At 37.9% G+C, this 24,991-nt stretch overlaps 1 protein-coding gene across 1 annotated transcript in view; it reads left to right on the top strand.

Annotated features, from left to right (window-relative positions):
- The window catches only part of MAF (MAF bZIP transcription factor), a 480,745-nt gene that overhangs the window by 7,463 nt on the left and 448,291 nt on the right, over window positions 1-24,991 (top strand). Inside the window, exon 2 of the mRNA XM_023495011.2 lies at window positions 7,136-7,195. Within this exon, the coding sequence (XP_023350779.2) occupies window positions 7,136-7,169 (34 nt within the window). The 3' untranslated portion in view covers window positions 7,170-7,195. The remainder of the gene's footprint in view (window positions 1-7,135; window positions 7,196-24,991) is intronic.

The following is a 24,991-nucleotide window of genomic DNA, read 5'->3' as shown; positions in this document are numbered from 1 at the left end:
GGAGGATAATCTGGGCTCTGGGGAGGTGGAAGGTTGTGGACTCCAGGGATACACAGAATTCTAGGAGGTTTAAGAAAACCGAAAATCCAAAGAAATCACTCAGGTTTGAGTTGGAGAAGCATTCTAATAAGACACATTCTGACCCCGTTACTGTTTGGCTTTAGATTTAAACCTCCCAAACTTAGAGATCATACATCCCCAGAAAATGGGAATTCACTGGAAGAACCGCTCCACCCAAGAAGCTGAACAAACCCAGCTCTGTGCAGTGTTTCTTTCCAGCGGGGGTAGAAGATGGGGTGAGACAATCCCAGTCTCCCAGCCTGTCTCATGATTGTTGTGGCATAAAGAATTACAGTCCAGCAAAAATGTGTGAGCATCCCTACCCTTTAGAGAGAAACAAAACCCAACCCAACAGATCAAATTGCTGTGCACGGAGGCGGAGCAGAGATCAGGGAGCAGGGCCCCGCTCTGGATCTGATGTGGTCTATCCTCAATCGGGAGCAAGGGCTTCCAAGTGAGGGAAGAAGGAAAGGGAAAGGAGGAAAGGGACTCAAAGATTGGGGAAGCAAGCTTCCAAAGATCCCAGTTAGCAATGACCTCAATTTGCAGCCTCACTTCTACCTGCTTCTTTGACAGGATCTGACCATACTATTCACATCTGCCAGTTATTAGCAAACTTCTTGAAGCCTCAACTTTTATAATGTTCTTAAGTCAGACCGATAGTTACACACACACACACACACACACACACACACACACACAAAATCCTTCTGCCATTGTTACAAAATTCTAAGGAGTGACCTGTTTCTCACATAATCCAAAGAGACTACCCCAAAATGCTTAATTTTTAATCTGCAAATACACCATGTTGTAATATACATTTTTATTGTGATCATATTTCATAACAGCTTGACTTATTATACCAATATTTTTATCTCTATCAAAATAGTTGTACAGCAATGGAAAGTCTGGTTTTGGGGTTGGATTTTTTGGGGGTCATTGTTTTATTTTTTTTATTTTTTAAAATCATCTGTGTTCTCCATATGCCTGGGCAATGGAACAAAGTTAGAATAAAAAGATCAAAACAGCCCACCACAATAATGAGATCTTTAAAGAAAGCAAAATTATAACCTCACATTTGAAAAACTGTATATTAAAAGTCTTGAGGATACTTACAAAATCCTTTTTTTACACAAAGGTTGTGATTTCCAGGCAATATTTATACAATTCCTTTCATGAAATCATGGAAGTTTATCTCTAGGCCTTTGTCCTATATACTACTAGTTTGTTTTTGTTGTTTTTTTTTTTCTTTTTTTCTCTTTCTCTCTCTCTCTCTCTCTCTCTCTCTTTTTTTTTTTTTTTTAATAAAAACATCCCTATAATCAGTACTTTGGATTGCAAAATTGCATTCTTTCCTTGACCACAGATTCATTCTAGATCTTTAGTTATGATTTGAAAGGCTCATTAATTCTTGGGAGGGGGGTGCTGAGGAGGTTTGGGGAGAGGACGTAGGAGAGAGGAAATGGCTTTCCTATATTTCCCCCAGGACCAATGCAAAGGCCTAATGAAGTCCTGGATATGAGCACTGTATCCAGTGCATCCCGAGTGCTCTGAGTTTTCCGCTCTTGGCCAGTATTCTGATCATCAGTCTTACCTCTTTCCAACTTAATACTCAAACTCATCGCTTGTCTTGATAGTTTCCCCTAAGGGTAGCAAAAGGCAGGGGACAGGAAGGGGAACTTTGAAAAGAGGAGAGGAAAAGATGAGAGTAACATTCACTGAATTTGGGTTTGTTGTGGATCCTCCCAGGTTTGCCTTAGAACCTTAAACCAAAAAATAAGAATCTGGATTTAACATTCCTATTTAACTACAACCCAAATTTGCTTTAGTTTGTCCCAATTCACTGCCAAAGAACAACATCATGCTTTTTCTTTGAAAATTAAAGGAAGACCAGAAAGTTGGAAAACTTTCAGAATCTAGCACAGAATAAAGGATAGGTATACCTGATGTTGAATGGCAGGGGAGGATGAAGAGGCACAATTAGGGACCCTAAGAGACATGGGAAAATGTCACCAACCAGAACTATTTTTATGATCCCAACTCATCATCAAATGTCCATTCTAGGATCATTGCTATAAAATCTTTGTGCACAATAGATCTTATTTGTGGGGTAACTGACAATTCTCAGATATAGGCTAATATCCCCAGAAATTCCCCACATATCAGATACCAGAGAGACAGAAACCAGTCTATATTGCCTCTTATTTTGCTATCATAAAAAGACTTTCCTTTTTTATCTTACTTGATGCATGTTTTCTGTACACCCAAGATGAGTGCCTCCAATCCTGACTATGGGTTTAGGGAAGTTTTAGGGAATTTGGAGTTTACCTATTCTAGCTGGGCTATACAGCTCAGATATCACAGTCCAAGTATTCTAATCTTTGCCCACAAAGCTAAACTGTTTCCTTACCTTCTTAAAAGGGCTTGTTTGTCATAGGAAGAAGATTCCATACCCAAATACAATAGTATATGGAAAACATGCCGATAGATGATCAAACTCTCATCCATATAGTTCAAAATTTTATAAAGGTAGGAGCTTAGTGAACAGAGACTTTTTATAGATGGGTAAACTTAACACATAGAGGCAAGAGGCTCCCCCAATCATAGCTATGTAGCAGCTGAACCAAGTCTAGATTGAACGCTATCTCATCTCATCACAAAATCTAATTTTTATTTCTCTTTTCAGAATACTTCACTTGGTTTCTAAGGTAGTAAGGAGGCAGAGCTGGGTATGGGCTGAAGTAGACCAAGGGTCCCTGATGCCAAAAGAAGGAAAGGCAAAAGGAAAGGGAATTTCTACCGCTCCCTCAATTAGACCCCCCCCCCACCATTAGTGAAGATTATTATCTTCTCTAGCTTCACTTTTGCCTTTCTCTGCACATCACAGTTATTCGTACATGCAGGCAGCTCAGAAACATCCTCTATTCTGAGTAAAAGATGGAGTCCAGGCCTTAGATGAGCAGAATCCAAAGTGCTTCAGAGAGAGCTATAAGTTTCTAAATACATGACATGGCCCCAGCCTCAGTACTTTCCCAATACAGAGTTCCAAACAGAGCCAGATAGTACCCTTAATGATTATCCTTCCTGCTCCCCATTCTGCTACCACTCCCCCAGTTGTCAGGGCTACCATTTACTTCCTGCATTGATCACTAAGGCAAGCCTCTTCATTCTTAGAAGGGAGAGATGACCCCAACCTCAGCTGGGGGCTTTCTCACCAGATTCCCTATGCACTCTAGCCTCTTCCCATCTACCTGTGACTGTGAGCCTTTGGGTCAAAGATTAGGATGACCAGCTTCTCTTTAGTCAGGGCAAATCCTTAAATGCAAAAAGAAAAAATGGGAGCTTTGGTCTGACTGGTGTGGGTAGGGAAGGGGGAGCAGAAGAAATAAAGGCTAGCTTTGCTTACAAAGAATTCAGGGCTAGCCCATGTCTAACAATTAATATCAGCTACAGCTTGCTCTGGTCTTTAAATCCCTTGTCTTCAACCATATTCCTTCTAACTTTACCTTCCAATGCCCCAAGTTAGGTGTCCCTGATTATACTCCATTGCCTGGGGTACCCATCAGCCTATTTTGGACCTGCTATTCTGTTATCAGCATATATTTATCACTTATTATTATGACTTCATTCAAAGCAGAATAGTCAGAAAATTGAAAATCTCAGAGATTTACAAGTTGGACCAAATGGTTTCTTAAGATTCCTTCCACATTTAAATCCACGATCTTATTAAGCAGACTATAACATCCTAGAAAATTGGCTGGGTGCCTTTCTGGGTTCGAACAGAAGAGGCATAAGTGGAAAAAAGTGGGCCAAGATTTGATATCTAAGCCTGTCTTTGGGCTGGGGTGTATTTTTTAACCATTTCAAGTAATTTGTTTGGTTTTCAAATATTCTTTTAAAATCCTTCTCCTTTCTTTTTTATCTTCCTTAAGATGCAGACCCTGAGTTCAGAAAAGAAAGCGAGAAGGGGGAAAAAAACAGACTACAGGTTTGAGAAAGCTTTAGGAAAAGGTTTCCTGAGTACATTTACATTTTTGTGTGGTCTAACCTTATGGCCTTAATGAAATAAAACAGGTCAAAAGAAACTCTACTGAGAATCAGGTTGAACACTACTTTCTATCCCTAATGTACTTCCTATACCTATTTTTTTTTTTTTAAAGAAAAAGACCCAGTAATCTAAAAGTTTGGACTCCAAATGGAGTATGATTTCAGAGACAAGATTCTAGCATCTTCTGTTCTTTTAAGGGATCAGCATTTTTTCAGAGGGAGTGGGAAGTATCTTTGGACCCTCTGAATCTGTTTAAAACAGAAGGCCTTACTAATGTCAAGATAAACACATTGAAGCGGGGAAAAAATGATTTTGGAATGGGAGACACTTTCTCCCCTTTTGCAGTGTCAGATAAAACATTACATTTTGATAGCATAGGAAAAATCGGTCAACGTTCAGAGATTCAATCTGTGAAAAGACCTAAGTCGTGTCTTTCCTGTTTCAGGCATAGGGGCTTTCATCTGCTTTTATTGTGGAATTCTTGCAAGTGGCATATCACGGAGGGGAAAAGCTATTAAAAGATAAATCTGAGGTACCCACTTTGTAAAATAAAAATGATCACAAGTGCTAAATTAATAATTCTGCTTAGCTTTTTATTTAGTGTCATGCTACATTGGCTGAAGTTTCCCTCTTACAAGCACCTTGTTCTACAACCACCAGCGTTCCCTGAACCAAACTCCCTCGACTGCTAACTGTGGGGATGTGTGCAAGCAGGCCTCAATGTGGATCTTAACTATTGTACATCTTCATGACCCAGCATGACTTAATTTTTTTTAACTGCTCCTTGGAGATATCAATAAACTTTTAAAAGCACTATCCCAATCACTAAGCAAACCAATATGTGATTAGAGATGCTGGTTCTGTTTCCTCAGAGCCTTGGTTTTGATTAGATATTGGGGTCCAGCTCAGGACAGTTGTTTACAGATTTAACTCAAGCCAGAATGTAAAAGTAAGGAGAGTAGGTTAACCAGAATCCTTTGGGTCTTCTTCAGATATGAGAACCCTGAATACCACCACCAATTTTGAAACTGCATGAGTTCATTAATGCTGTCATTAATGAATTCACCTACTGGCAAGCAAGCAGAGTTCATCTTGAAGAAATGTTTCTTCTTTAAGAGATCCTGGGCAAAATGCCCTTTTTTCCCCAATCATTAGGATACTCGGGAAGGTAGAGGGGCATATCTAGCAGCCTATGGAGCTATGACTGCTACAGAATGTTTTCTTCTAAAATGGAAAAATTTGTCTCATGAGAAATTATCTCATCTTCATTTCATCTCCTCACCATCTAGTGTATGTTTATAAGAAGCCAGCAAAATGACTGAAATATTGTATTCAAGTTTTCTTGAGATCATAAAGCCTATTCATTTGATTTCTAAAAGAACCAGTTCTAAAAATTTAACTTTGAGTCGGTAATTCAGTTTTGAGTTGACTTTTAAAGATGAAAACATATTTAGTAATTCTAATATCAAATTAAACAAGCCAGATTGCTTTTTGAATCCAAAATTCTATAAGCCTGGCACGTTGATTTTTGTGTTTGTTTGGGGTTTAGAGAAAAGATTCAAATGTGACAAGAAACTGATATATAATGTCTCTTTGTAGAAGTAAAGACATGATTTAAAAGTTTAAGGTATTTTTTAAAATATTGTTAACATAATATGTGAGTGAACACATGTGATTTAACCACAACAACACAGACCCAGCTAGATGTCATTAAAATCCGTTTATCCAAAAGATTCTGGCACAACCATAATATTTAGATAAAGAACATTTAAAGATATTTGGGGGAGAGGGGATAAGAGGGAGGTTTTGTGAAAGAGATTTTTTTTTAAAAAGAAGGAATTTTAGGTCCAATTACTTAAGTGAAATAGGTTTTACCATATATATGCGTTTGTGTAATCTATCCCTTCCTATCCATTATAGAAAAACAGATGTAGGAGATGAGCAAAAATAAATAAATAAATAAGTAATAACTAACTCGCCACGCTAGGGGGGAAAATGTAGATTGGCTTACTGGTTTATCACAGTTATTGTACACAGATTTGCTGTAAGTGTGTTGAATTTTTTAAATTAGATTTTAAATATATTTTGACAGTCTGAACTTGAATAGTGTGACTAAGTGTAGGGAGAAATGACAGGTCTGTTTTGTTATTAAACTGCTGTCTGGAAAATAATGTGCTACGTACAGTAAATGATAATTATTTTGCCACTGACATTAATACAGCTAATAGCAATAAGGATTTTTTTTGAACCATAGAAAGCTAACTACTTTGAATTACTGGGCTTTGTTATTCATTGTGAAACAGAAAGGATTTTTTTTTCCAAGCAGTTTAATTTTCATATCACCGTTCCAAGCACTCCCTGCTACTAATTTAAATATCGAGTTAAGTTAATAAATAAAAGAGTAGTACCTAAATGGTTCTATTTGTTAAGAGAACATCTGTAATTAAAGTTAGCAATGTTAGCAGGATCAGCCAGCGTGTAATGGCATAGAATCAGGGAGTATTTTCACACATGCATACTAGCTCATCCTTCCAGAAGAAAAATAGTGGGGTAGGGAAGATACTCTGGGGTTTTAAAGAGCAGGTCCTATATTCTACAGTACTATGCCTCTGGATATTCTTGGGTTAGTTATAGGTCAAATAAGAGACTTTGAGGTCACGCTGGCCCAATAGACCTTTGGTGTCCCTGTCAATGAAATATCCTCTCCTCCCTCTCACTTTGAGCTATAGTCATCTTGATTGCCTAAAACCTGATAAAGATCTAATGCTCACTAGGATACCTCCAGTCCAGAGTCTCGTAAAGGACAGGAGAAGCTCTTAGTCTCATTGTCTTCTGGTTGATGGCACTCCTATGTCAATAGCATTGAAAATATTACATGAGTTGTCCTAAAATGAAATTAGTCTTGGTCTTGGTTTGGATTAATTCTGATACATATAGCAGTTAGGCTACCATTTACATAATGTCTTTGAAAATGTTTTAATGATTATTAATTTCAATTTGTTTATTTTAATATATTTGCCAAATTAGGTATCCAAGAGACTCCTCCACATCAGTGATGTGAGAATTCCTGTTGCCGAAGTCCAAAAGGTACTTTTTTTCCTACTCCTTTGCATGTACTTCATTCATTTCAATGAGTTGTCCATATGAGGAATTCCTGTGTAGAAGGGCAAAAGGAATCAATTGAGCCATGTCTCTTTTTCCCTAGGCCCCAATGCTAAGCTCATGTCTGTTTGCGTGGTGTCAGATTGAGGTTTTCACCTGCCAACTAAAGAGATGGCAAAGGGCTGGGATGCTGGGAATGGGTTTCTATGTCCGAATCAGCATGTGTATATTCTCAGCTATTTGCCCACATGCAGCCCAGTACTCTCTGCAGACAGCTATATTAATGAGACCAAGCAGATTTCCTCCATCTGATTCACTTACTTACCTTTGTACCTTCGTGGGGAACTTAGCATTTGGAATGATCAGGCCCACTGACCCAAATCAGTAAATCTCAACCAATACTCAACATGCTAAGATCCAGTATTTGATTCACTTTAACACATACATAAGAGAATTATTGGGGGAGCAGAAATAAGGAAAGATGATTGGGAATCCTCATTTTTCCTTATTGTCATATCCTCACGTTAAAAATGTTGTGATTTCAAAGCAAGCAGTGTCTTCTCTCTTCTCTCTACCCCAAAGCAAAAAATAAAAATAAATAGAATACGTAAAGTTCAAACTAACCCCTTAAGCTTAATTGTAGGTCAGTAATTGAGATGGGAAGAAAAACCCATAAGTAGAGCATGGGAGGAGAGGGGGGGAAAAGAGAGAGAAAATCTGATTTTTATTAGGCATCATGGAAAAAATGAAATCTAGCCATGTAAATGGAGTTTCCTGCGTGGCTATCACTGTGCAAATTTAATCATGAAACCTTTGCATTCAGAAGCCAGGCTCCCGCCTACACTCACACAGGTCCTTATTTATTCTGGGTCATGATTTAAGGTAGTCTCGTTATTGCCTCTTTATTGGCCAATGGAATGAAAGTTTGATTTTATTTTAGTAACATTGCTGCTTGCCAGGAAATCTGTGAGAAATATGTACTTCTTGGTTTGGTTTCAAGAGGAAATACAGGAGTTGGGGGCATGGTGATGGAGGGGGGGGAACCACAAATCAAACTGCCCCAGGGTTACTACAAATTCACAAGGAAAATTATTTAAAGGGCACAAGGAATTTGGAGCAATAGAAGAGTCCCGATTTTATTCCCCCCAAATACAACGTTTGTTGACCTCTCTTGGCTGTTAATATGGGTTTCATTTTAAATACATCACTTTTGAGAACTACTCCCCACCAGAGAGAAGTTCAGGGTATCCTTATATTATTGGGGTTTCACCAGTGTATATACTTCTAGCTGTCTCTGCAACCCCATCCTTCCCTTTGTAAGGAAGGTTTGCACGCCAGCCCTGTGCCATCGTGATCCCTCTCTGCTCGCCACCAGGATTGAAATCCTTTGAAACAAATACACACCGGATACAGGAGGAGTTAATGAACTTCTGTGGCAAGGTTCACATTGGTCTGACCCCTATGGTAATATTTCATATAAGGTTACTGGTTGGGGAGAAATCAAATTTCAGCTATGAACGTGATTGACAGGTGAGCACAAGAAAAAAGAAAGGCATCTGGTCAGATGGGGAATTTGGGGAAGAGGAGGACAATTCTGTGAAGTTTCTCGGCGATATTAGAAATTATAAGCTTAGATATGAAAAGTCCAATATTTTATCCTCTCAAGAGGGTTCCCTAGTTTATTCTCGGAAAGTCAATTTGGTTAAAGAAATTTAGTAGCAGAGCCTTATAGCAGTGGACAACTGTCTCAGCAGTCCCTGGCTAATTTCAACCACATGAAGCCTTATGGCTCATTGAGGAGCTGGAAATAGATCACAGCCATTTTGGGTACAACTTAGCTGGTCCTAGAAATATTATTTAGATTATGTTTTATTTCTAACATGCGTTCCAAAATATGTGTTCCAAGAGATGCCTCCAAAGAGCTAAATCCTTAGTAATTCATGTATTTTTAAATACATTTTTATGCATATCTTTTGTTTTCACGTGACCTGAATCTTTTCCTGTGTTGCTCCTTTTACCCTCTCCTAGATTGCTATTCCATATTAATTCATTTCTAAGACTGCCTGGACCCTTACAAACAGAAATGATTGTTTCAAATCAGATGAGATATGGTGATCACCCTATATTAAAATATTTTTCCACCATTGGATTTCAAAAGCAAAATTCTAGCATGGAGGATTTCTGGATGTCATATTGTCTCCCTTTAACCCAAGGGAAACTTTTCAGGGATGGTATGCCATGTAAACTATTATGTCACAATCATTTCCATGGAAACAAGCAATGGTGTGACTGGATCTTCATGAATGAGGTGGGATAGAGAAATGGGCTTTTAACAAATGAGAATTGGCTCCCAAAGTTTGCCTTTCAATATGAATAGGATGAAATTAGATGATCTGGACTGGGTGGTTTTCTTCTTAAGGGTGATCCAAGATGAAAGTTGGTCAGTCTTCCAAACAGATTCCCTTGTCTTAAAAATGGAATGATACATAGATCCAAATGATGACAGCTAAGGTCATTCCAGGTTTCCTTGTTCAGCAAAGACTTTCTGAATTTTTGCCAGGAAAAGCCCAAGTGTAACAGCCTGATCCATGACTTTTAGGGCAAGATGGGTAGATTCAATTCTTATTGGCTAGATTGCATGCACTTTTGGGAGCAGTACATTCAACTGACTTCTCTTTTATTTTCTTAATAAACATGTTGCTTCAGAAATGGAACAATATAATTACAGGGATACTCTTCCCTCTCCTCTCTTCTCCTCTCAACTTGGTTTTGTGAAGACAAATGTTAATGCATTTCTTAAATGTTAGGAAGACTTTTTTAATCATTTCCTAAATTGTCCTGAAAATCTCAGGCCATGGTTTCTAGCTTCCAGCAAAGAGGTAGGAGCTAAAGAAGATACTTATTTTGATGTTGTGTAAATATCTCATTTTGGTAAATATTTTCTTCCTCCTTTGCTCATGAGGATCTAGAAATGAAATCAAAGCAGCTTTTCTTACATAAAACCTTGGGATCCAGGGTGAGGCATTGTTTTTAGAATAGCATGGGTCCTTCTTGTCTCTGAGTCTAATCAATGGCTTCCAAACCTTTCATTTCAGAATTAAGAGCTAACCTCCTTCAGAGAGTAAAAGATAGTAAAGGATAGCAGCCAGCCTTGGAACCTGTGTGACTGAGTCCATAATACTGTTCTCAAGTTAGATGGCAAATTATGATGGCAGTGAGCAGAGGGCAGCCTGGAAAGATCCAGTGCTAGGGTCTTATTTTTAATTTCCATTTAAATTATTCCTCCCCTCAACCCCCACCTGATTTTTCACATGGCCTCCTGATTTCTTTCAGCCACTCAGGCCTGGGCCCAATCCCGCCTGGCTGATTTAATCAATTAATTATAGTAAAGCATTTGCAGGTCTCTGGGCCTAATGATGCTGTGTGAACTCCTATTATTCTTAGTCAGCTCTCTGGGACTTTTGGGAGGTGTGGATTTAAAGAGCGAAAAAATGTTATGTGTTTGGAAGGAACAAAATGACTTCTGAAAAAAAAAAAAAAAGGAAAAGAAAAAAAGAAAAAAAAAGTAGATGGAGCTCATTACTTATAACACAACGATGCCTCCTTCAAGAGCTTTCATTACCAATGCATACGCATACGGGTACACAGACACACACCACCTGCCAAAACTCTGGTATCCCGCTGCCTTTATTGTCAGCTTCTGCTCGCAATGTTTCTACTCTTTTCACCTGCTGCTCGAAACTCTGATTCCCTCACCCCACTCCCCACCCCCCCAAAAAGAGAGAGAGAGACTGTAACTTTTTTTTTTTTTCCCTCTTGACTCCCGAAGAAATTCTCAGCCATAAATTAGCTAAGCGGGAAAAAATTTTTGCTTGAAATGTTTGGAAAAACGCCGCGGTAAAAACAAGCCAATGGAAATGGCCCGCTGTGCCCCGCTTTCAAGCGTGGCTGCTCTACAGGAGAGATAATAAAGATATTAGCACTCATATAATTTCAGATCGGAAATGAAACCAGACATGAAGAAACAGTCGCTCCAGCTGTTGAGTGGAAATCAGACTAGCAATGGGGATTACAGGTACCGTCACTGGAGACAGCCCAGCTTCTGAGGGATGACCTCAGGTGGAGGCTGCTTGCAGATATTAACACCTAATTAACAATCCACCAGAGCACCCTACAACTTAATCACCAGTGAGGTGAGAATGACAATCAGAAAGAGGGGTACAAGCAGGCTGGCAGGCAAGCGGAGGAGGGATTTCTCGCACTGCACACGCGCGCGTACACACACACACACACACACACACACACACACTCACCCCACCCCCTCCACCATTCCTACCTCCCTCCTCCCAATGCATCATCTAATAACTGGTTATTCACACACAGCTAGCCAAGGCTCCTTTTTAGTCATTTCAACCTATTGAAAAGCACAGTAAGTTCATTTGCTAGCCGCGGAGGCAGTGGAGGTGAGAATTGAATTGATCTGAAATACTCTGAAAAATTGACCCGGAGGTCATTCCTAGTTTAAATTGGGTTCTCCAGACAAAGTTCCTTTCTTCTCTCCCGCATGCGGCTTTTGCTTCCAGCCAAGTTAGCCTGCGTTGTGTAATTATTTAAACGTCCTCTAATGCCAGGGTTCTTTCCCCCACCCCCTTCAATGTTAATCAAAATAAAGACCTTTTGTTACTGATGATGGTTAATTAAAGGGCTGGAGTCTATACCGCTGGGGTGAGCTGCTGGGGTATTTATATATTGGAAGGAGTTTCATTCCTGACTCAGTGTTAGGCATGGGTGGATGAACTCAGGCCAAGAAAAAGCCTCTTACTGCCTTGAGCATGACACAGGAGGTTAGGAGCCATCATTTCCTAGCAAATCTGGAGTTCCCAGTTAGACATTGCAGGTGCATTGCACTCCCTGCATTACCTTGACAAGAGCCTGGTGTATAGCAGCTGATCGACAGAAACCAGCACATCACCCATAGGGCATTCGGGCTTCTGAGCTGTTCCAGACAATGGGTATCAAGCACCTAGTCCTTTGAACTCCACCTCTGGGGTTAGCCTGTGCTAATGTGTGTAGCCCAAAGCTGATATTTACTAAGCCACCATCTGATGCTGTTTTGTTGATGGTTCCTGAATTTGTGATTATTTTTCTCTATCATACAGTAAAGTAAAGAGAAAGGTGGAAATGAATATTTTGACTAAACCATTTTGGGGGGGGTGGATGGTGAAAGGTTTTGCTAATTCCTAATTCATTTGTCCTTCCCAGAAGCAACACCAATATAAGGTAAAATCTCCCTTTCATTCATTCCCCTTTAGCATCCTACCCCTGTCCTAAGCACTGCTCTCTCCATCCTACAGCATTATTCTCCTCTCTCCTTTATTGACCAGTAATTATTTTAATTTATTTTTATTTGCTCTATTATAATATTGAATCATTTTGATGCCATGAAGAATGGAGACTGGCAAATAACACCAAAATGTAAGGGTATAGAAAAATACTATTATTATTCTTTAGTTATTACTACTATGAGGTTTGAGGAATGCAGGGAAGGGAGAAGAGTGAGTGTCCTAGATCATAGCACACCCATCATTGTTTTGTTTTTTAAATTTGTACTATGCTAAGTTGACAATTTAAGAAAATTTAGATTCTTACTGAGTGGGGAAGTCCCTCCAGTGAAAATCTGGATAACTGAAGCAATTTAGGATATCTGAATTGTTTGGATATCAATCTCCTTTTTGGTCTTTTCTCTCATAGGGGTGGGGGACACATCCCCACATTTCTAGAGGCTTTTTTCAAATTTTTATTCCACGGGGATAGGGACCAGTGTGGAAATAATGGGTATGTCATAAGTCTCCAGTTGCTGCAGACTGTCCCCTACAGACAAATAGGCACATGTGCAGCATTCATCACCCAATAACAGGTTTGGGCTGAGAGAGATTGAGTTGGAGACTTTGGACCTAGAAAGCCAAGGACACCCCCTCCTTCCACACTGAGAGTGGGAGCTCTCTTATTCAGCCAGAAGCTAGAAGCTTCTGGGGAGGCAGGGAAAAAAAAAAAACGTTCCCTTGTTTTGAGGATCCGAGAAGAAGGCAGAGTTTGTTTTTGTTTTTCTCCTCTGTTTTCCTGAACTGTCTGGCATTTTGATGCCGAAACTGCCTCTGCTGGTGATGCTTTTTTCTCCTAAGTTGCCGAGAGAACCTCTACTATTTCTCTCTTTGACCAGGGTATTATTGTATAATTCCAAACCCCCCTACAGCATCTCCTCCCACCATAAAAAGGCACCTTTAGAGGTTTGCCACGGTTAAACTGTCAAATTTTTGTTCAAGGGAAGGAGAGTTCCTAGTGTGTGACTCCACTATAAATTCGACAGGAGAAAATTTGCAGGGCTGTTTAGAATGCAGTTATTCAGGGAATGCATCCTTTTACTATTTCTTTACAATTTAATTGGAATTGTACCGTTGTAGGGTTTCCGCTCAAAAATTTTTTTTCTTTGGCAAGCTGCAGTAAAATGGCTTGTAATTTATAATCAAAGTTTGGTATCGTTAAACTAAACTGTAAAAACTGGCTTTTGGGTTTTGGTCATAAAATAAATATTTGAAAAATATAGCAATGAGGCTAGTGCAGCGGAGCCCCCATCTGTACATATATGTCTGTAGTGTATGGATATATGTGTGTGTATATATGTGTATGTATTTTTTACAGAGGTAGAAGCACTACTAGGACTGAAAACCATATTACAAAAAGGTGACATTTGGATAAACATATAAATGGGAGGATGCACTGATGACAATATAAGCACAACTCTTGGAATTTGAAAATGAACCACTAATTTATTCTCTAAAACCCCTTACTTACATTTCCCATTATCTTTATGTTTTGCTTAAGATTTTTACATTAAAGGGTAAAAGATTGTTCAGGCCAGAATTCTCTGTATGTTGACTATAGTGCTTCTTAGCTAAGAAGTTTTTTCCCCCCTAACAAGGAAGCTCATTTAGAAAGAAATGTTTATGTGAAGAGCTTGTCAGTTGGCATTTTTACTGGTGCGCTAACCCAAAGGTAAAATATAAAGCCATGTCTTTTCCTCACTGGCTTGTTGTTACTAGAAGGGTTCCTCCCTTGTTAGCTTGATAAATAATTTTACTAGGGGGAATCTGCTGAATTTTTATGCCTGCTGTCTCTTTTCTGCTTGCTGCAAATAAATTTCCGCACTCCGAGGGCACTAAAACTCCAAACACATGGTATTTTCCCACTTTGCTGCCGGTCGTCTGAAATATTTATTTCATCTTCTGTTTTTAATTAATTTTTTTAAAGGAAAACACGTTTTGCAATTATTATCAAACAAAGATCAGCAGTGTACTTCTCTGCATCTTCAGGCTGAAGTGACAAGTTTGGTTTCTCACGGGGAGGGGATTAGGGGAGCACACCTCCGGTCTGTTTATTTTTATTTTTGTTTGTATTTTCATATTGAGAACAAGTGTTATTTATGGTAGAACAAAGTGGGGGAAGTTTTGTGTCACAGATGATCATTTCTGGCATTTCCACTTTCAATTCTAGAGACATAATGAAATAAATTAATGGAATGATAGAATACTAGGAAGAAAAGAAATAAGGGAGGGGGTTGTGACATGGGGCAGTGAATGTGATGAAAACTTTGTAAAGGAAATAACACACTGTGGCAAACTGGAAATGACATCAATTATAAATAGCAACATAAATGCTCAAACTGCCAACATGTCCATTTGGACTTAAATTTAATTTGAACTAAGGTCAGTCTAGTACAGTTATCAAGGCTTGAATAAGGATGTATAACCAGTGTATAAATGTGTTTTTACTATATATGAATATATATGTATTTTCCTGTGTGTGTTTGTGTGTGTGTGTGTGTGTGTGTGATATGAGAGAGAGAAAGAGAAAGAAACCATATTTCAAACCAATATTTCAATATATATTAACTGTGTTTCAAACCAGTTATGGTATGTGTTATACACACATACACACACACGTGTGTGTGTACACACATACACATATTTATATGGCTATTTGACTAATTTGAAAGATCCATGATTTTATTCACACTCACATTCATGTAGCATGTCACATCCAAGTCCTTACAAGCCTTTTTATTCTGTATTATTCATGTCTATGTTGTCCCATTAATCTTCCATAGAAAAATCTATCTAACATGCTTGCTTGGCACTTTTTGGTATACAGTTAGTAGCAGGTATCCATTTTTTTTCTCAATTTACCTCTTTGTAACCTATGTTATATATTATCATTCTGATAGATTTAAAGCAAGAGACATCAGATTATATCTACAGCAGCTCTTTAATTTTACAGGTGGGGAAACTGGGCTCCAGAATTATTTTTTTTAATGCCTTACTCAAGGTCATTTTTTGTAGTGAAGAATAGAAATGAAATTGGAACCCAAGACCTCTAATTTTAAATCCAGTGCTTTTTTAAAAAATGAAATTCACTGCTTCTCTTAAAATATTATTTCAATGAAAAGACAAAAAGTTCATATATTGATAAGATATTTGTAAATGAATATGGAAAAGTGATGACTTATCTTGTTTTTTTTCTTTTTTTATTTTTTATTATAACTTTTTATTGACAGAACCCATGCCTGGGTAATTTTTTTTTACAACATTATCCCTTGCACTCACTTCTGTTCCGACTTTTCCCCTCCCTTCATCCCCTCCCCCAGATGGCAAGCAGTCCTATACATGTTAAATATGGATGACTTATCTTGTTACAGGATGAGGCTGTTGCTGGGCATTAGAAATATATTGCATAATCTCACTAACTGCAAAAGGGGTGAAAAAAATGTCCAATTTCAAAATGGCAGAACCTCATATGGCATTCCACTCCTGCAGGTGATCTTGAAGCCTAGTTAGGAAACAAAAAAAAAAAAAAATACCACCAAGGTGCAAAGATATTGGGGACATACTTTAAAAACAAGGCCATTCATATCAGGAACCATTTCAAGGTGATCTGAGAATTAGGAGGCAGAAGTAAGCCAGATCCTGATTTTCCTGGAACAAAGATGGATAAGGTGAGGAAGAAATATAGATTTGTACATGTACCTCCATCTTTCTCAAATATCAAAAAGCCAGTGATCTTTTCTATGAACTTTTACTTCTCTAAGGTCCTCTACAACATTTGCAAATCATAATTTTAAAATTAGAAATACCTTGATCCTATGGTCCAAATGTAGCTACATTTTTTATTGAAGTGTACCTTGAACACTCCAAACACAGGGCATTTCTCCACTAGTTAGTTACATTCCAATTTATCAGGTGTTTCAAAGTTCACTTGGGTCTTTGAGCTGTGAAAGATGAATGTGCTTTTTCTCCAACTAGGTCTTCATTTTACATGCAGTTCTGAACAGTAGTTAATGCAAGGGACCTGGGTATATCCTCAAAAGCATATTCTCTGTAAAAGGCCCAAACACAAGAGAATCAGAGGATTTGTTGTTACTATTGTTTGTTGTTGTTGTTAGAAAAGTCATCTTTCAATTTTCTTTCCGTCACCTTGAGTCTCTGCAGCAAATCACCTTCCTTTGTGTGAACCCCAAGATCAAAGAAATTCACTGATTTTTCAAGAATAAGAAGGTATTCTTATGAATTCTCGATATCCTTCAATATCTCTAAAATTTCATCACTCTTCTATTATGTCTCTCTTGTTTCGGCCGATATGTCCAACATTAATTGAAAGCTATTTGAGAAACAGACTCATAGGTAGTCAAAATAGCAAGGGGAGCTTAGAGGTTACATATCCCAACCTCTTCATTTCACAGAAAGGGGAAGTGGTGAAAAGAAAATAGTATCTGTTTAACAAAAAACTGATTAATTACCAGCAGGGCTCCTGGGTGTTCATCCATGGAAATAAATAGGTAAATAAGACATGGACCATGCCCTCAGATAGCTTATAAATGCAGAAAAAAAAATTTAAGAAATGACCTTGAAGATCATTTGATCCAATCTCATTGTTTTATAGAGTAGGAAAGTATAAATTTAAAATGATATCAATGGAGTTCACTTTTGCTTTAAGAGAGAAAAGGGGGACAGGTTATTCTTTACTTTAACAGAAGAATCATAAAATTTACCATTTTCCCAAGGTCAAATCCAGACTCATACGAGCTATGTGACCCTAAATAACTCACTTAACTTGTATCAGTATAAGTTTCTTCAAGGAATAATCAAAGCACTCTCTTCAATAGGATTGTTTGGAGAATAGAATGAAATGACACATATAAAGCATTTGGCAAGCTCTAATGCATTATATAAATGTTATTTATGATTTTATGATTATTATCATTATATTATCATCATCCTGGAATGGTAGAAGCCTGATTTTGTGGAAATTGAATATACCTTTACTATTAATTGGTCATGTCCCTCATGAAATAATTTCTCATGTTAACATAGTGTTTTATGGTTTACAAAGAGCTCTCATGGACAGTCTTACTTGAAACTCCAAAGAGCCTTACAAATATTATTACAACCCTTTTATATATGAAGAAATTGAAGAGAGAGCAGATTAAATTATTTGCCCAAGATCACAAAGGTATTGAAGGTCAGGGCTGATATTCAGATCTAGAACAGAGGTTCATAAGATCACAGATGTAAAGATATTATTTAATAGGCATAGTGTAATCCTGTTGTTTCATAAACCAGTAAGCTGAGGTCCAGGGGAATTATGAGAATGACCTAAAATCATGCAGGGAATATTTGGAAGAAGTAGATTTGAAACCCAGTTCCACACACTTCCCAGATTGTCTCAGGTAAAAAGCTTCCAGTTATGAAAACCTTTCTCTTCCAAGAGAGAATACCTCTCTCTCTATGAGACACTAATATCAAGATGCAGAAGTCAGTCCACAATCTCACCCAGAATGGTGCTAGAAGAAAATAATTGATGAAAGGGAAAACTGGAAGGAAGGTACATGGAAAGGAAGATAGGATAAGACAAAATACATCAGTTCTGGACCCCACACCTTAGCCTGAGAGAAACTGTTATTTCTTATCATCCCTTTCAAAATCTTTTCAGCTTAGAAGCCAGCACAATAATCAGGAAAGGACATGGGCTCTCAAGCCAGAGATCTGGTTTCAGATCCCCTCTCTGAAAATTACTACCTGGTTGATCTTGGACAAATTTCTAATTATTCCTGGAATCTATAGAATGAAGCAGATAGACTACCTGACTTCTGAGGTCTTTTGCAGCTCTAAATAATATAAATTAATAACATACATATGTGTCCATATACGTATGTATGTATACATACACATATATTTACATATAGACACATATTTATCATCATATATGTGTATATACACATATTTGTGTATGTATATATGTACATGTAGCTATGTAGGTGTGTTTATTATTGTGTATATAAATATACTGTATGTCTACACACATACACATACAAATAAATACATATATAGATACACAACATCATATATATGTATATACACATATAAATGTATACATTATATGTGTATATACATATGACTAATATAATATATATAATATAAGCTTATAGATACAGAGGGATATGTATTGTATATGTAAATTTATTGTATGTGTATGTATATATAATTAATATATACATATATGTATTATGTATATATATGCATATATGTATGTGTATGTGAGAGTGTATTCTCTTAAAGTTTGCAGAATCACTTAAAAATCTTAGCTCATTTGATCTTCAGAACAGTCCTAGGAAGCAGGTATTGTTATTTTTCCCATTTTGTCAGTGAGTAGACCTGAGGCAGGCAGCAGTTAAGTAATTTACCTAATCTCACACAATTAGAAAGTGGCTAAAATGGGATTGTAATTCAAGTTTTCCTGACTCCAGACCCCACTCTCCACTGCTTCTTCAGGAAAAAGGTAGGCAGTGAAATTTTCTTACCCAATGGTATTGCCTATTTTTCAAAAACAGTCTTCACCCCTGGTAAAAATAAGTCACACCTTCATGTCTTTCTTAGACAACAAAGCATTTAGCATTCAGTGTCTTATCTGATTTTCACATTGACCCATGAAATGAATAATATCCAATTATTTCCATTTTATAAAGAATGGGAAATGAGGCTTACAGATATTCAATAATAACATAGCAGAGGGGAAATGGACTTAGAGTCAGAAGACCCAGGTTCAAATTCCGGATCGTATACTTGCTAGCTGCAAAGGCAAGTTGATTCACTTCTGAGAACCTCATCTATAAAAGCTACTTTTTGTAATAACTGACATGTAATTTATGGTTTCAAATAGCATTTTATAGCTAGTGACTCTCTTGATTCTCACTTGGCATTATTGTGCCCATTTTATAGATGAGAAAACCAATTCAGAGATTTAGTGACTTGCCCAGTATCACATAACTAATAAGTGTCTTAAATGGATTTAAATTCAAGTTCGGCATTCTATCCCCTACACTAGGCTGCCTTGGGTCTATAATACTTATATTATTTAGCACACAGAGGCATTTTGACAAAAGCATTTTAGAAGCTTTAATGCACTATATGAATGAAAACTATTACTCAGATATATTTAATGATGATGAAGACAGAATGTACTGATGGAAAAACCATTCTTACAATTTCTGCATCTCTTTTTGTACCCACCAGTCTTTCTTAAGCACTTATGAGTTCAGCACTAGGTGTATAAAGGTACCAAAATAAGCCACAGTGTAGCTAGTCCCTTACTTTTGCCCTTGAGTGCCTTACACAATGTAGTCTAATTTAAATTTAAATACCATTAGTCAAATGTCAGCATTAACCAAAAATTTAACCAGCACATTGCTAGACTTTTGAATAAAGAAGAGACTGTGGACCCAGGCATCTGATAAATGTGCATCTGGATAGATACCCTCGACTCGCAGAGCCTGAGCTCAGTCACTCCCTCCTCCCCTCACTCCCACCCCAGGAAAAAGATTTGCTTTAAAGAATATGGTAATTTTCCAAAGGATGAAAAAGAGCCCTGTTAGAAATCAGGAAGGAAGATGGCTAAAGTCTAAAAGTGGCTTTGAACCAAGAGGCCAGATACATTACCTGCATCGAGGAGACATGCTCTATGCCCCAGGAGTCCGGAGCATCCAGGGAGAGGAAAGAATGGTGTTATCATCCCAGGCCAAGTCTAGCTTAAACGCTTCATTCTGTAGATAATAACGAACCAGGAGTCAGGTCAGATCACGGGCAGAAAGACTCATTCCTAGTTTTAGCCAGCTAGAGCAGCTAATTCTCTGAGCAAACCTGTATGTTCTACACTTTTACTGTATGTCTTTTATAACAGAGTGATTTTTTTCAGACTCAGCTCTATAGAATAATTAAAAATCAAAGTCACAAGGAAACTATAATCTCACAGAGCTCAGAGTTTCTGTATTTTCTCAACATTTTCTGACAATGAAAATTCTTCATGAAGACCCCTATCCCAGAAGTCCTTAGCTTGGAGTTGTGAACTTTAAAAAAAATTTTTTTTTATAGTTGTATTTCAATATAATTGGTCTCCTTTGTAATCTTATGCATTTTACTTTATGCATTTATTAAAAAAAATTCTACTCTGGGAAAGGGACCACAGGTTTCACCAGACTGTCAAAGGCGTCAATGAAACAAATATTGGTTAAAAATCTTTGTAAACCTATTTTATCCTCCAATGGCCAATGATCTAGGGTAAAGCTTTTTAAACTATTGATTGAGACTCCAAAGGAGGGCAGTTAACTAAATGTGAGGGTCACAAAATTATGAATGATTATCAGTAAATGTTTTATTTGTATACCAATTTTATATAACTATAGATCCAAGATCATGTAAAATTTTAGGGGGCAAAGACTCATGAGTTACAAAAGGTTAAAAAGCTTTGGCTTTGGGCTTTGGGCAGATTCACTAGAACTAGAATCAGGATGTTACTCAAATTCTGGTCCTGACATCTACTAGCTATCAGACTATAAGAATCTATCTTTGACCTCTCTGAGATTCAATTTTTCCCTTTTAAAACAAGGCCGTGAAAAATGACCCACTTGCAAAATGGTATGTCATAGTGGATAGGAGATTGGCCTTGGAGTCAGTTAGGCCTGGATTTTAGGAAAATTAGTTTCTTGGCAAGAGCAGGACAGACAGGAGTAGGGAGACACTTGAGGAAAGGAAACTAACCAAATGCTATTGAGGTAGCATAGATATGGGGTGATGAAGTCCTGCATCAAGAGGAGAAAAAGGGTATATATGAGACATATAATGAAAAGAAAGATGATAAAATTTGACACTTCATTGGCTATTGGGGGGATGGAGGAATGAGAGAGAATGAGAAGTTGAGAATGAAATGAGGTAGAGAAGCCTAGGTAACTGGGAGGGTCGTGACACTCTTAAAAGAAAGGAAAGTTGGAAGACAGTGGAGGGTTTTGGGGAAAAGATAGAGTTCAGTTTGGGAGATGGCTACTAGACATGAAGAAGTCCAATAGGCAACTGGAGGTATAAGACTGGAGAACAGGAAAGAGATTATGGCTAGATAATAAAATTTGATAATTATCTGCATAGATTGCATCTATGGAAGTTGATAACACCAAGTGAAATAGTATAGAATAAAAAAAGAGGGCCCAGGGTAGGGGATGACCACAATTAATGGGTATACCTTTGGTGAATATCCAGTCAAGGAGAGGTCAGAGAAGTAGAAGAATTAGGAAAGAACAGCCTAAGAAAAATGTAGAGACAACAAAGTATTGAGAAGAGGGTGACTTACTCTGCCAAAGGCTAAAGAGAGATCAAGAAGAATGAAGACTGAGTAAAGACCAAGCAATCTGGTGATTAAGAGACCAACAATAGAGAGAGTGGTTTTAGTTGAAAGTTGAGTTTGGAAGCCAGACTGCAGAAAATTAAGAGGAGATTAAAAGGAAAGGAAATAGAGACACCTATTGCAGATAATCATCTAAAGGGGTTTACCTACCAAAAAAGTCAAGACAGAAAACTAGTAGTAGGATGGATTGACGGAGGGGTTTTTTTGGGGGGAAGGGTGGATGGACATTATCAGGAAGCATTCAAGGAGAGACTGAAGACTAGTGAGAGAATAAGGATGATGTAAGAAGCAAACTGCTGGAGAAGATGAGATAACTTGTACATGTAAAGGAGTTTATCTGGCTGGGAGAAGTGCTCTCTTTTCTTGGAAAAGGGGAGTAAAGGAGAAGAATATGGCAAAGACCATCTGAGAGATATGAAATAAGGAGGAGGGGAGGAGTAGTTTTCACCAAATGGTCTCAATTTTTTAGTGAAATATGAGGCTAAGCTGAGAGGAGGGAGGGAGAGCCATATGAGTTTTGAAAAGGGATGAAAAGATTTGGTAGAGCTGCTGTGCATAGTAAGTTAATTATGGAGGCATAAAAGGATTGTCTTGCCACAAAAAAAAAAAGCTCAGTGGGAATTATATAACATAAACTCATAGTGGACCCAGTCAGCACAGTTTCATGATTTTCTCCAGCACATGATTAGAAGTGAAGGCAGACAATGGTGAGAGTAACTCAAGACTGGATTATTCCTTTCCAAGAGAGAATCTGAAATCACAGGGAAGGTGAAGAACAGGTCTGGGGGTTGGAAGGCAGAGGGAAAGATAGACTGTCATCAGATGGTTAGAGATTTCAGAGTTCAGGAACACGATGCATTTCTGGATGATCAAGGAGCTATCCAATTCTGTGTGTGGCTGAAGGAGGATAGAAGAATAGGTCCTGGGAGATAAGTAAGTTGAGGAACTGAGGGAGTATCTATCAGTAGATGTTAAAGTTTTTTGCTATTAAGGCAGAAATTGAGGAGAAAAGAAAGATGGCAAGGCAACCACTGAACTCATTGAAGAAGGAACGAGAGTGTCTTAAAGGTCAGTAGATAAAAGCTACCAAAATCTTAATTGGGTAATATATAGGGATTGAATGAATCTCAAAGGTTACTGAGTGATAGGGGTGAAAGAGAACCTGAAAATGGTGGTAGGGAGCAAAAATTATTTCACCCTCTCCATAAAACCAATGAATTGTAGATAGGTATGCCAGTGCCATAAAGGGTGATTCTGGAGAGGCTGTTATCAGGAGGCTCAGTGAATAGGAAAAGATAGAAGGGAGAGAGGAAAGGGAAGATTTTGAGAGGAAAGCAAGTTTGTTACTCTTGGAGTAGATATTTCAGAGAACACAAAGCAAGGAGTAGGTTGCTTTAGAGTGGAATTTCTGTGGGATTGGGTGGACAGAAATAATGGAATAATCAATGGGATACCAAGAACAGAGTTTGAACAATGGCTACTGAGTTGAGTTCAGAATTGCTGAGTAAAGAAGGGAATGATCAGGTGGGAATATATTAATCATTCACTATAGAATTATTTCAGGTAGGTAATCATTATCCATAGGGGTTCAGCCTGGAATGAAGTTATCCCAGGACCTCAGTCAAGAAAGTATAGATGGGAATTGGGGTACCTATTAGCTAGATACAAAAAAGGTGACACTGGTCAGAGGGAGTGGCCAGGAAGAATTTGCATAGATGCAAACTTTGGCTCAAGATAAGAGTGGAAAACAACAACTCTGTAACCCCTTCTAAAAGCAGAAACTGACTGCCATGTTAATAAGTTCTTTATCTCTGGAAGATCCTCAGAGACCAGATGACTATTTGCCTGGAATGCTGTAGAAGTGATTCCCATTCAGTTGTCAATGTGCCATCATGATGGCCCTTTGCAACCTTCAGTGAAGTTAACTTCTCTGGGTCAGTTTCCTCATCTTGTAATGGATAGTTGCATTAATTGATCCAAATACTGTAATCCTCTGATCATTTGGAAATTTCTTCTAAGCTTCTATGATTCTCCTGTTTATCATATCTCCCTCCTGGTCTATGAACTCCAAGAGGGGAGAAACTGTGTCTTCATCTTTGTGACTCCCTCACTGATGAGTCTAGTACTAAATCTAGAGGAGTATTATCTAATGTAGTTGAGTTGAATGAATGAAATATTCTCTTGCATTGATTGACTGGCCTGTGAACCCAAATCAGATGCCTGAGAGACAACATGGTATGATGGTTAGAGCACTGAATTTGGATTTGAATACTACCTCAGGATACTTACTAGCAGGGTTACCCAAGGCAAATTACTTGACCTCAATTTACTCACTTGTAAATTGGTGGTAATAACAGCATCTGCTCCCCCCCATTGTTATGAGGATCAAAAGACATAATTTATAAAGCACTTCAAAAACCTTAAAATATTATATAAATATGTATACTACATATAAATACTTTATAAAATACTAATAAAACATGTAAATAACATTAAAATACCATATAAATGTATAAATATTATCTATCATTAGTATTCTCATCAAACCCACTGTTAAAGCTTTAGAAGAAAATAGTGGGAGCAGAGAGAGCCCCTGAACCCCAGAATTGAAGGGCCCTGACATTGGTGGGCCTGTCTGAGTCAAAGCTATTTTTGTCTCTGGGCTCTTTTTTTTCTTTTTTTTTTTTTTAGTCTGTGGAATAGTCTGGGTCCCATCTCCTCTTGACCACCTGAATGTGCTTTGCCTTTACCCAGGATAAAAGAGACTTATGTGAGTTAATTGAATTACTGCCTGCTTTGTTCAGAGAGCTGTGGCAGCAATATCATAGATTGCCATCCTTTCTTTGTCTCTTCTTCATTGTCGCCAATACCAGCATCTAGTTGGGGTGGGTGAGAGTGGGGGGAATCATGGATAGAAGATTTAAAAGCTTCCCCAGTGAGCCTCTCAGAATCCCATAAGAGCTCAGCCTAAAGACACTTTCAGAGTCCAAAAGTTTCCTA

This window comes from Sarcophilus harrisii, chromosome 2 (assembly GCF_902635505.1).
Source record: "Sarcophilus harrisii chromosome 2, mSarHar1.11, whole genome shotgun sequence".
In the NCBI taxonomy this organism is placed as follows: Eukaryota; Metazoa; Chordata; class Mammalia; order Dasyuromorphia; family Dasyuridae; genus Sarcophilus; species Sarcophilus harrisii.
This window is presented reverse-complemented; position numbering and strand designations above follow the sequence as displayed.